Genomic DNA, 13746 nt, shown 5'->3' with positions numbered 1-13746 from the left:
CCTTTTGGAAGCCTAGCAATTTATTTTACTTTCCTCATATAAATACATTTTGAAAGTTATGTGGATCAGTTGTAACGTTGCGTTTTTAATGTAACCATGGAATTGAATTGCAACAAATTTATCTAGAGTCTTTAATCTGTTTGCTTCTCTAACAGGAAACCCATCTCCATCTTCATGGTTGGGTGATGTTCTTCAGAAAGAAGGAATCTATTTTCTCATAAAGAAATTTGAAGGAGGGGGATGTGAGGGTGAAAATGTCTCTGGAATCTTATCTCATCCAACCCTCTATGAGTTGCAAGGAAGCTTTAGTTTGCAAGCTGTTGTACAATGGATGGATATGCTCCTAGCTGCCTTAGACTGTTACAATACCTTTATTGAACCGGGAATGATAAAACCAAGTGAGATCTTTGGTAGGTAGATGACCTAATCAGTTTGCATTATGATTATCATCCCAAGTTCATTAGAAGAAATTACATAATTACAGATGTGAAAATGGCTTTAAGTTCATGTTTAATTGCAAATAAATTATAATCTTTTGACTAATATACAGAAAGTCTTAGAGTTTCCCCCTCCATTCAGGAACACTGTTGTACCAGACTAATTAGCAAGTGCCAATGGCAACTCTTGCACGGAGGTAGATTTGCATTATAGAAAATCTCACTCTTCTTTGTATGCTTTACTTTGCCCAAAAGTATTTCAGTTTTATTATCAAAGAACTTTCCAATTGGATATTTTCTTCCTGTTTTTACAAGGTCATTATTTAGTGCTGGCCATCATAAAGGCCTACTTTTTAAAAATAATATACAGTATGATGGTATAAATGATTTTTTAAAGTTCTTGTGAATTCTGGAGAAAAGTTGTAATGGCTGTATTTTTAACGTATTTTTATATTTATTTAAAGCTTCAAACACAGGGTCTTCATTTTTAAAATCGCTGGAGTTCTTCCTTGGTAAAATTGCCTTGTACAATATATCTGGTGCAGAGCAATGTTTTAGCAGTGCATCCAAAGGTGATATGTTGTTGAGTCCACACGAAAGAGAAGAATATAATTATAGCAAATGTACAATTATAGTTCGGATTATGGTTTTTGGCAGCATGATTTTGGAGACTCACCAGCAACATGTCTGGAAGGTAGGTTTGGCTTCACTGGTTCAAGCAAGTGTGCTGTGAGCTACCACACTTAAAGGGACTTAAGAAATGCATACACGGGCACTCTATTTTCTGACTGGGACAAATCATTTTTAGAAATAATTTTGATTATTTTACTTAGTCAAGTTATATAATCTCAGCATGACTAAGGGTGACATACAATTAAAGCAGCACTAACACAATAAAATTTTATAAGGCATCACAGTATTTCAAAGGCAATTCAACAATAACAAACCATCCAGATGGAATCACAAGATCACCCTGTGCTTCGCCCCCCCGCGCTCACCCTGCCCCCATGCGCATGTGTCTCCCACATGCACCTGCACATACGCATGGCAGATACCCCAAAATCGGCTGGCGGGAGGCACACGCGCATGCACAGTGGAACTGAGCTGGGGCAATGGCTTGTGCTGGCAGAGATGGCTCTGTGTGCCACTTCTGGCACGCGTGCCATAGGTTCGCATCATGGGCATATAACATAGGTTTAAGACACATTTGTGATATAATTTAGGTAGAGTTAAAATAGTGAAAGATAATTGTCTAATTTAAAAAATGCCTTTATATCCAGCATTGCCTTTGTTTGCTACCTTCTGACAAATTCAGATAAATGCCTTTTCCAATGTTTATGGCACTGTACTTGAATGACCTGAATTAATCTACTGATTAAACAGCTCAAAGGTGTTTAAAACAAATCCAGAGGAATATATTTTTCCCCATATGAAGATGATATGAACAATTTGTTGAAAGTATGCCCACTAAATGCATCTTTATCACTGGGCATGCTGAAATGACTGTCAGAGAATAGTAGAACTGTTACTTCTCAGCTACCTTTAATAAATCTCATACCTGTAGGTGTTCTTGAAAATTTGTTCATGTATAACAGAGGTGTCAAACTCAAAACCCGGGGGCTGGATCCGGTTCATGGAACGTGTAAATCTGGCCCGGGGGTTCTCGGAAACAGCAAAGGAACGGCCCATGATACCTCTGCCAGCAAAAATGGAGATTGTGAAGGACACAGGCAGCCCTCCTGAGCTCCTTTTTCACTGGCAGAGGGTTGCAGGATGCTGTTGCAGCCAAAAACGGAGCTCAGGAGCCCGTTTTCTCTGGTAGAGCGCTGAGGCCACCACAGGTGCCCCTGACATGAGTGACGTCTAGCTGGCCATGCCCACTGCCCTCCCGAGGTCAAACAACCCTGATGCGGCCCTCAATGAAATTGAGTTTGACACCCTTGATCTGTAAACATACACCTTACATAATAAAACCTAATTAAATCGTTTAACTTTTGAAAAAGTATAAAAATGAAATGTAGATTGAACAAAATTATTATTTCAAGGGGATGCACACAGAGATGGTATATTGAAGGGTAAATGTTAAATGCAAATGGTAAACTTTTCAAATTAAAAGTACTTGTCTATGTTATTTTTATCTTACCATTTCTAGCTTCTTGAGAAAGAGCTGCTTAATGAGAATCTAATAAAACTTGTTGTGAAAACCATTTGTGACCCAGAAAGCGTAGGATTTAATATAGCTGATGTACAAGTTATGGAAAATCTCCCAAGTATTTGCGTGAGACTAGTAAAAGCTTTGATGAAAACTCCCTATAATGAATCTTTAGAGAACAGTATCAAAGAAATAATAACCATGAAAAGGTAAGAGACTTTTGAATCAGTATTCTAATATCATTTTTTTAAAGATGCAAATAATTTTTAGAGTGACATTTAGTGTGTCTGATATAATTTATTCATAATTTATTCATTTCTATTTGTTAGCATTGAAGAGCTTTGCACTGTTGATTTGTATAATCCAGAAGCCCGGCTGGATCATGTTAGATATATAGCCATTCTTTCTGCCTGCAGACAGCTTCACAAGGCTGGTGTATTGCACTGTATCTTGCAATCTAAGGTAAAAATATATCTATTGATATTAGCATATTTGCAAAATAAAAGAGAACAAATGGGAGTTCACATGTGTTACCATGCCAATGTAATATGTTTGTTATTCGCTGAACATTAAGCATTCATCACTTACTAACTATTGTGTTTCTTAATTAGTGTGGGAAAACATTTCTAGCTTTTCTCACTGCTAGACCCTTTTGTTCTGGGTCTGAATCCACGTTGTCAGTTTTACTGAATAATTTTGTTCATGATGAAGTGTCTATAACTATCATTATGTATGACTCATAATTTGGGGGATTTAATGGGTTGGAGGAAAGCCATTGCTTTTCATCAGTTATTCAGCTTAAGAAGAATCTCAAGTTTTTTAAAATAATGATAAAGACTCTTAAGAACTTTAGACCAGGACCAGGGGTCCCCAACCTATGGGTCACGGGCCACTAATGGGCTGTTAAGAGTTTGCAACCAGGCCGTGGAAATAGCTGGTGAGCACACGCATCCTCACATACAGAGCAGTGGGCGAGCATACTCATGCGTACTCCATTTAAGTGAGTCGCAGGTGCGCGTGCATGCCACTTGCACAAATGGAGCTGCGCACGTGTGCTTGCTGGCCATTTGTGCAGAACCATCCCCTCTCCCGTCCCTCCCACCAGTCTGTAAAGCTGGCAGTGTTGGGGAACTCTGCTTTAGAAGACTTATATTTAATTGCTTAATTATAAATATGTTTTTAGTCAAATGATTTATCATTTTTCTCTCCCCAAAGGGTGCCGATCTACAGTTTGAAACTGGTTCTAAGCTCATTTTAGTAGTGTACAAAGGTATTGCACCAGGAGATGAAGGAAGGTCCCTTCCTTCATTAGACATTGGCAGTAAACGATTAGCTGAGGGACTTCTGCATCTGGCTTTTGCTTTTGGTGTTCGGGTAAGGCCTTGGCCTTGTTGGTGCCATCAGTCTCTTCTCTGTCTCTTCTCTGTTATCTGGAATTTAAATGTATTTAAGAAACCTTCCAGTTGCTGATCTCTGTCACTTGTAGAAGCCATTATCCAAGTTAAAATCATATCACATAAAGGGAGAATAAAATAACTTTAATTAAAAATTGGCATGGGTTAGGATTAGGGCTTGCCTTTATCCATAGAGCTGTAGGACAGTGAGATTAGGGATGAATAAATTTGTGTGTGTGTGTGTGTGTGTGTGTGTGTGTGTGTGTTGAGGTAATTCCCTGTTAGGAGAATGAGTGCACACAGGGAGACATAGTGAGAGTGGTATTGAATAACATACGACCAGCACACAGATATACTGAATAGTAAAATGTAGGTTTGATTTCCAGTAAACGGTTAAGCAAAGTCCAACAAGCAGTCCAAGTCATACATGGTTAAAGCAGTCAGTTTTCAGTCCAGGGATAATCCAAATAACAAAATCCAGTATCGTACACAGTTCAGTAAACAGACTTACAGCAATCCAAGAAAAACAACAATCAGCAACAGTCAATAGGGAAAAAATGCAAACCAACCAACATCGAACATCAGAACATCTAGCAACTAGCAACTACGAACATCCAAATCAGGTTTCTGGCTCCATCTTATGGCCGTTCGAGGAACCATACCCAATTACAATTTTAGCATTCCCTTAAAGAGTCAGTATTAAATGTCTATCCTGGTTTATATATTTTCAACCCAACTGTTATGTAATTATCAATTCCTAACGTGTGTGTGTCCCCTTACTATGCCTTCCCAGTTGAGAAAACTATTCTGTAGTCAAGAGACCTTTTCTTCTTTGCCTTCCTAGCTTAGTTCATTTAATAAAGAAAAACAATCTCAAAAGCAACAAAGAAGCAAGGAATTAGTTTGCTGGTAAATCTTGCAAAATAGCTATTACTGCCAAAAGCAACTTGCTTTGCTGGACAGTTGCAACCTACTATGCTGTCATCAGTATCTTGTTCCCCTGGAAGCACTGAATAACCTTGCTACTCTGTGAACTTAAGTATCCCCAAAAGAGAAAACAGCACAATTTATGGAAGACATTTGTAGATGTATCACCTGGATGCCTACTTTCATCTCTACCATTGTAAGATTAGTGCTTAGGTATCAGTAGATATGAATTTTGTAAGAAGAACAAAGCAATTGCTGTGGGTTACTATTGCTCATCTCAAGAAAGGATATCTGTTGTATTCAAATACAAAAGATTTGTGGTTCTCCTAGGAAATCCTGATGTGTTCTGTATTTTCTGTGTTTTTTGACTAAGAAGATACATGGGAAAAGTTGTATGACAAAAAATACTCTTTTGTATTTATTTCCCTTAGTGCACAGAGTTGGTGAGCCTCTTGTTGAACACATTGATGTTATTTGTACCATTGTCTGGAGCAGCCCAAGAAAGTCTTATCAACTTTTCTCATGGAGAATATTTCTACAGTCTCTTCTTAGAAATCATTAACCGTGAATTGTTGAAAAATCTGGAAATTGCTGTACTTGAGCTTATGAAATCAGCTTTAGATAGCCCCAAAATGGTACTGGATTTTTCCTTTAAAATGTTGCTTACATTTTTTAAATATTACTTTAAAATATGCTAACATATTTATTTTTTAGGCTTTATTTCCCCCAAAATTCACAATAAAACTATAACTATATTTTAGCTATCCTTCTATTTTATCATTGGTTCTTTTTTATTTTATTTCTGTTGAATTATTTGTTTTTCATTTGTTATTAAATCGTATTTTTTAGCCTTTTATCTTTACCTTGAACAGCACTTCTATTTTTAGAATAGGTCTATTACTAGATCTTCTTGTTAGTACTCTATAAGTAATGGATGTTTTGAAAGTGGCTAGAACATTCTGATTATGCATTCTTAGTTTCTTAGAAGTACACTTTTTAGCATTTGGGAAATTCATCTAAAAATGTACTTACCAGTTGCTTACCTTGCACATTTGTGTCTTTGTTCCACAGTATGAAAGTTGAATTAAATTAAAATGCTGTCAATATTGTATATTTTTAATATCGTACGCTGCAGGTTAGTACAGTTTTGAATGGTATGTTGGATCAAAGCTTTAAAGACCGTGCTACTTGCAAACAGCAAGGAGTAAAACTAGTTGCTGCTATTTTAAAAAATTGGGGTCATCTTGATCACTGGTGGGCCAAAGATGCTTCTCCTGAGAGCAAAATGTCTGTTTTGACCCTATTGGCTAAAGTTCTGCAGGTAAATATATATATATGTTTTCTTAAGTTTTCGCAGGTACTTACATGTATGGCATTCAGCTTTGTTCGGGTATTTTCCCACGTCATTGTAGTTGTGCTTTTAAAGTTGTAGCAACGTTTCGGCAGAATCTCATCTGCCATCATCAGGCTTCTGTATATATACACATACATATCTACCCAGCCTACTCAGGGTAATTTTCCTAGGGTTATAATATCCAAATTGATTTTGGAATAATTATTATTTTTAAATGTCATTGGATTTTCTACAGTTATCCAATATCGTAGCATTGTTTCTTCTTTTTCTATGTTTGGTTTAAAAAAAATAAGTATGTTGGAATTGGTTCTAATGTCATTTCAAGATAGTGTTACAAGGTAAAATTAGCATCCCATTCATCACCTTAATTTTTGATTTGCTGTGTTTCTAATCATGATAAAATGGTTTTTTTCATCCTAGCAAAACACCTAACAATAAAGGCTAATATAGAAGTCTGGGTTGAGAATACTTGAAAATTGAGATTACTTGTGTTGTCTAGGTGAGACTATGGTTATATCAGGATATCTTGAAAGAATTCTGGGTGCTTAGAAATGTAACAATGTTCAGTGTGTTTAGAAGTATTAGATATATATTGATTGATTGATTTAAATATATTTATTTATTCCCATATCTGTGTTTAAATTGCTATATTATCATTGCTGTAGCATGTTGATCTTCAGTCAACCTTTCTAAGGATCTCCATATATATGGGGTATGGTCCAGTAATTATTCCACCTTTATAAATATTGCAGCATTACTCCCCATATTAACTATATCAATATGATGGATGTTTCACAATTGAAATTGCCAACTTTTCCTGTACCATGAACAAAAATAACTCAAATTTTCTGTCAGTTTGGCTTATAGTATCCAACGTCATTGTATAATTGAGAGTGTTTGTTATTTGTCTGCATATATTTAGAATTGGGACTAAGTTTCAATTAGAATTGAAATTAAATTATAATAAACTTGTTATTTTTTTGAAAGAATGCTTTGATTTTAATAGGTATTATGCTGCTGTTTTTTGCATTTATTAATCTAATTAGTGTGAGACTGCTTAAGAGCTCTACGTGACACAAAGGTATAGAAATATATTGTACATAGATATATTATATAAAACAGATAATGTAAACTTTCCTTAATTAAATGCTGTGGCGTATTATCAGATTACTATTCTAGTTTACTGTATTTTAAAATATAAGTTCTTTTATGTTTTCAAGATTGACTCTTCGGTGTCATTTACTCATCATGAGGCATTTCCCAATGTTTTTAATACATACACATGTCTGCTAATGGACCAGAAGCTGGGTCTACATCTCAAGGCAAGTGCATTATGCATGCTTCTTGGTGTAAAGAATGTGTTGCATACAGTGGCCATTTAGCTTTTCCATTCAGATGTGTGATTAGCTAGAAACATTGAGATGACATGGGAATTATCATTATTGTTATTTGATGCTGCCTGACTGCCAACGACTGAGTAAGTCTGAGGATGGTTCATGGAAGTTGTGCCAGATCACCATTTAAGGATAAATATTCATATGTTCACTGTGGATATAGGTAGTGAGGACTTTTTTTTTTGAGTAAATGAAACCCAACCCCATGTAATCTGTTGCTGATAGATAAACTGAAGAGAATGTTGCAGGATCCTATCTGGATCAGACACCAGGACCAGAGGTTTTGTCTTCTAAGCTTTTGGACTCGAGTTGGAGCCCTTCTTCAGGGAACTTCTCTCTAACCAGCATGGCTAGATAGAAGTTCCCTGAAAATGGGCTCCAGCATGAGTCCAAAAGCTCAGAAGATACCTCTGGTCCCAGTGACCAATCCAGGTTGGATCCTGCACATTATCATGGGAAATGTATATTCACTTTCAGTCGTGAAGAGAATGTTGTCAGCAGGGAAGAAAATGAGAAAAACATTTGACTGTTAAATAGAATTAACAGGGTTAAAGATTTCTACAAAAATCTTGCTTAACTTTCGTTACTGTTTAGCATAGTAGTAATTAACACAATTAATTATCTCTAGTTAAAGTCTAACATATGTTTACTTCCTCTCTCTAATCCTCCTTTACATTAATGACTTTGTTTGCCTGTATTGTATTTGCTTTGGAACCTTCATTACCTGAGGTTTGCCATCAAGATAATGACATTCCTGCAATTACAACTCTACACTTTGTAATCTACATTTCTTAGCACTTAATTAAAAAATAAGAAATCAGTTTTGGAAGAAACAACAAACTCTACAGTTAACTAAAGCTAAAGTTGCCAAGGCCATTTCAGGTTATGATTTGTTTGTATGGATAATGGTCAAATGTACAAACCAACAAATTCACAAATTATCATTTGTTACATATGAGCAAAGATTATGGTGTAGCCTGCTGGTTTTATACTTTGTTTTTCCTAATCTGTCTTAAATGTTTACGGTTTACATTGGTTCAAATGCTATTCAGAATTTGTAATTAATCAGAGTTAAAATTAAAGCTTAAAACATTGTCAGATTCCAATGTGAAAATAAATTAATCTTAATCTGACCAGAATTTACTGTTCTTGTTGAGTGTTATTTTTTCCATCAAAGTTTCTCAAAAGGCAATACGGTTTTAGATTTAACATGAAACGTTGTAAATTGTATATATTTCAGAGTCAAGCAATTATTATTCTGCCATTCTTCACTGAACTTGTCGGAGAAGGGCTTCATAAACTTAAACATGCACTTGACCAACTTGTAGCATATAATTTCCCTTTGACATCAGATGAATTTCCTAAGGGAACTTTAAAGTACAATAACTATGTGGACTGTGTAAAAAAAGTAAGTGAAAAAATTTAGAATGACTTCTTGCAGAGCTGATTTATTTTTAGCGTATTACTAATTCTAAGTCCAAATTGATACAAAGCAAACAATTCTATGAACTAAAATATAGGAACAAACAGACTGCAATATTATTATAAAGAGAAATTATCTTCTTTGTAATAAGATTTTGCTATTTAAAAACTTACCTAAATTTCATATGTAATTGTTAAGTATTTTTATACTTTTAGAAATTATTATCATCATTTGACATAACCTTAAAATTCTATATTTCTTACTTTTTAAAAGGATATCATGTTTGTATCTTAAGGCTGTTGGCACCCAGAATTGTTCTAATGAGATGGCCATCCAAATCAATGTTTTATTAAACATAGCAGAAACAAAAATGAATTTCGGTATATAAGCCTAAGAATACATTTTAATGTACTGTATGAAACAGTCCTATCTGATTTTTTTTCTCTTTTAATCATGTAAACTGTACGCACATTACCTTTAGGTAAATGAAATTATAAATATGTTTATGTGCGTGTGTTTGCATGCAAACAAACAGTTTATTATTGTATGTTTATTGGATTAAATTTTTATTCTCTATTCTTTTTAAAGAGCTGTTACTGTCTCATAACTGGTTGCAGTGATTGCACTTTGCAATCTTACTAAGATCCCCTATCATATTCTCTAACTGTACAATTATTCTTTTATATTTTAGTTTTTAGATGCATTAGAACTATCCCAGAATTCTACATTATTGGAGCTGATGACAGAAATTCTTTGTAGGGACAATAAGCACATAATGGAAGAATTATTTGAGATTAACTTGAAAAGAATTGCCAAAAGGTAGTCAGTAAACATATTCTTTAATCGCGTTATATTAAGAACATGATTAAAAAACAAGAGTTCAGTAATACGTTAAAGGCTTAAAATGTGAACAATGACAGCTGCTATGCTATGCTTACGCATTGAAATTCATACATATAATTTGTGTGTGTTTATATGTATTTCACTTTGCTTTCCTAACGGAGATATTCATACTGGAGAAGGCACAACACATGATTTTTTAATAGCAGTAATGTGAGTTGTGGTTGTGATATTTAGCTGGAGTTTGTCTCAGATACATAGAAAAATATATTCGTTTGTAGCATTAGGTAAGTTGCATTTGTCGTAAAAAATATGTGTCAACTATTTCATGATGACTTAACTAAGTCGCTGCTTTAGAAAGAATTCACTGAGAGATTATGGATAACATAATTTATAAGTAAGAAAGTAGCTGCAGATTTTACTTAAATTTATTGTGGTGTTTAGGGGCAGCTGTGAAAGGCAAGTGCTGTTGTTGGATACTGTGCACCAGATGTTCCAGAGTGAAACCCTTCACTCAAATATAACCCGCCAAGCCTATGTAGATCGATGTCTTCTCATTCTGTTGCTTCACTGCAGCTTAGATGCACTGAAAGAATTTCTAAGTAAGATTATCATAGAGGCTATGGATACATTGAAGTCCAGGTTTACAAAGGTAAAGATTAATTATTACTAAATAGTTATATTATTTTTTTTAAAAATAAAACACATTATATATGTATGAATCTCCTTTAACATTTTGTTCCATTAATGTATTTTTCCAGTCAAATGAAACTTCTTTTGAAACCCAGCTAATCAAGAAAATAAGCTATTACAAGATTCTAGAAGTTATGTACTCCCGTCTATCCAAAGAAGATGTACATTCTAAAGATTCCAGAATTAACCAAGTTTTTCAGCGTTCAACCCATGTAGAGGGGAATGAACTTACAAAACTACTTATAAAGTGAGAATTGTTCATGTATGCTTTAAAACAATGTTGCCAATAATTAATTTGGTTATCACAGTCAGTAAAAAAAATATTTTGAAATATTGCCTTAAAAGTGTCATGGTAGCTACATTAATATTAATAATAATAAATACTTAATAAACTTTTCCTATTTGTTTAGAAGAAAATTCATAATTCTTTCTTGATCTTAAAGGTTTATCCTGAAAATCTTAAAAGAAAAATTATGTTGCTTTCCTTCGTAAGTTTTATTTTGGTTAGCAATTCAATAAAAATATTTTACTGGTCTGAATCCTTTTCAGGCACACGAGATAAAGATTTCAAAAAAGACCATCAAAATCTGACTTTTTCAAAAGGCTCTAGGATGACTTTCTAACAGCTGCCATCTGCAGTTGGGAGATTAACTAATGTACACTTTTACTTTTTTCCCTCAGGCCTTGTCCTTTATATTGTATTTATGTTTTACATAAATTTATTGTAATATTTATTGTATTATTTATATCTTTTAGTCTTATTTATATAAATAGGGTACACCGTTGACTGAGGGTTGGTTATGATTGGAATGGACTATTAACCAAATAAATAAATAGATCTCAACTAAAGCCAGCTGGAACTTCAGGTTGGTATTTGCTGGAATGTACTCATTCAGCAAATTAGATCTCAACTAATAACCCTGATGTTAATCAGATGAATTAGGAGTTCTAGTGCACACATTCATAGGGCAGCAGATTTGGGAAAAGTACACACAATTTTTTTAAATGTCTTGGTTTTTTTCCTTTTCTTTTTTTTACTTCCTTTCAAGGTCCTGTTATGATGCCTTTACAGAAAACATGTCGGGTGAAACACAGTTGTTGGAAAACAGGAGGCAGTTTCATTGTGCTGCATATAATTGTGCCATTGCAGTTATCAGCTGTGTCTTCAATGAAAATAAATTTTATCATGGTTTTCTGTTCACTGAAAAACCAGACAAAGTACGTAGTAGTTAAACAGATACTAGTTCCAAGATGGAATTTTGATGTAAAAAGATGGTCAACAGCCTATATATAGTGGTCATGTTGAGTTTTTTTTAGGCCCTGCCTGTGGGTTTTGCTAATGTTAATTTGTATTGGTTTTATATATTTTATGTAGTTTGAATTCATTTTTATGTAGTTTTTTATGTAGTTTTTAAATTCCTGTAACTCATCCAGAGTTATGCAGTTCAATTGGCAACTGTATAAATAGAGTGAGTGAATAAATAAATAAATGGACACCAAGATTAAATTAATGGATAAAATTTTTAAATGTTTGCATAGTAAAAATCACCTTTGTCTTCCAGAATTGGTTGAATTGTATTCTTCTACCTATTGATAAGAGCACAAAATGTAGCAAATGCTGTCTTAAATACCATTGATCATGGTTTCTTTCTGGGCTGGTTTGGGAGATTTGGGAATGGTAGAGATGGTGTTGCAGTAGCTCTCCTTCTTTCTCTAATATTGGTTCCGGTCATTTTTGATAGTGATCTTTATTCCCAGCTCTTACTCTGGTGGGGGGCAGGGGGGAGACGAGGGACTCAGATGCAGTCCTATCCATTCCTGTTTCATGTTTAAATGAGACTTCTTGGTTAGGTCATCTCTTACATGAGGTTGTATATCAGTGTCCTGATGTTGTACATATCAGCTTGTCCCAGTAATGCCGTCAAGGTTCTTTGTAAAAAGACTTTGATGAAACTAGATGAGGAGAAAATGAATCAGACTCAATTTGTAAAGTGTAAGCGGCCTTGGATTTTGAGGCTTCCTGAATCCAGAGGTCTTATGAGCTACTCTTGAGTGATTGTCTTTGGTGTTTGAGCTGCCTTTGGCACAATATGCTTTATATTATATTTTAATATTTATTTTTGTATGAAATACTGCTTTTTTAAAAATTGTATATGCCTGCCTAGGTTGCATATTGAATAGTAACAATATATTATGACTAAATTAAAAAATGTTTGTAATAAAGTAAATCATGGTGATCAGATTTCAATTCACTTTTGTTCTACAGAATCTGCTTATTTTCGAAAATTTGTTAGATTTACAGCATCGCTATTCATTTCCCATAGAAATTGAGGTAAGAAATCCTACTTCCTAGATGTTCTGAAATTGTAATCAATTTTATCTAGTATGATAATAGAATGTGGTATAGATAATATAAGAAGTTAGTGTTCCCAGATAAGGTTATTGAGATTTTTTTTCCAATTATAAAAAGTTCTACAGTAAGCTTAAGGAGTCTAAACAGAAGACGAGTATCAAAATATACCTCCTTGAATTAGTATTCTTATATAACTCTATAGTACTATGAATGGATTGTGCCTTTGGCAAATGTTAGCCTAGTTTTTTCTCCTGGCTTCTCTGCTGACACACTTGATATAGATTATGATGAATTCCAAGCTCAGTTTTGGCATGGTGGAATTTAAACCATCTTAAAACAGTAGTCCCCAACTTTTCCAGCTCTGGACCAGCGGGGAAGAAGAAAGAGGATGGTTTCGTGTGCATATCTGTCACACAAACAGAGCTTTACATACACACTTGCCTACTGCTTGCACAGCCTGGTTCTCAATAGGCTGCAGCCCAGTACCGGATGTGGAGGAGAAGTTAAGGAGCCCTCTCTTAAACAACATGAATACGTAGGCGAGTTCTTACAGTATTGATGCACAGCTTTAGCCCCTACGATGATTATTTAGCTCCAAAAAAGAGAGTAATTTTTAATGTGACAAAAATTAAATAAAAAGTCTAAGGGTAATCTCTCTGTTAGGTAAGTGAAACTGAATTTTATCTAACCAGATTCTCTATTTTTTTGGAGCATGACTATCCAGCATGTCATTCAGAAACTAGGTGCCTAGAAACAAACTGGGTAGTGCAATCATGCAT

At 34.5% G+C, this 13746-nt stretch overlaps 1 protein-coding gene across 1 annotated transcript in view; it reads left to right on the top strand.

The window, feature by feature from the left end:
- PRKDC (protein kinase, DNA-activated, catalytic subunit) overlaps window positions 1-13746 on the top strand; it is a 77570-nt gene that overhangs the window by 23302 nt on the left and 40522 nt on the right. Inside the window, exons 31-44 of the mRNA XM_087931214.1 lie at window positions 156-410; window positions 902-1131; window positions 2590-2798; window positions 2919-3051; window positions 3805-3963; window positions 5342-5545; window positions 6046-6231; window positions 7485-7586; window positions 8899-9066; window positions 9773-9900; window positions 10366-10573; window positions 10683-10861; window positions 11664-11832; window positions 12881-12946. Coding sequence (XP_087787340.1) covers window positions 156-410; window positions 902-1131; window positions 2590-2798; window positions 2919-3051; window positions 3805-3963; window positions 5342-5545; window positions 6046-6231; window positions 7485-7586; window positions 8899-9066; window positions 9773-9900; window positions 10366-10573; window positions 10683-10861; window positions 11664-11832; window positions 12881-12946 — 2396 coding nt within the window. The remainder of the gene's footprint in view (window positions 1-155; window positions 411-901; window positions 1132-2589; window positions 2799-2918; window positions 3052-3804; window positions 3964-5341; window positions 5546-6045; window positions 6232-7484; window positions 7587-8898; window positions 9067-9772; window positions 9901-10365; window positions 10574-10682; window positions 10862-11663; window positions 11833-12880; window positions 12947-13746) is intronic.

The sequence above is a fragment of the Pseudonaja textilis genome, chromosome 3 (genome assembly GCF_049901715.1).
Source record: "Pseudonaja textilis isolate UNSWEBS1 chromosome 3, rPseTex1.2, whole genome shotgun sequence".
Lineage (NCBI taxonomy): Eukaryota > Metazoa > Chordata > Lepidosauria > Squamata > Elapidae > Pseudonaja > Pseudonaja textilis.
Note: the sequence above shows the minus strand (reverse complement) of the source record. Positions and strands in the feature narration are given on the sequence as shown.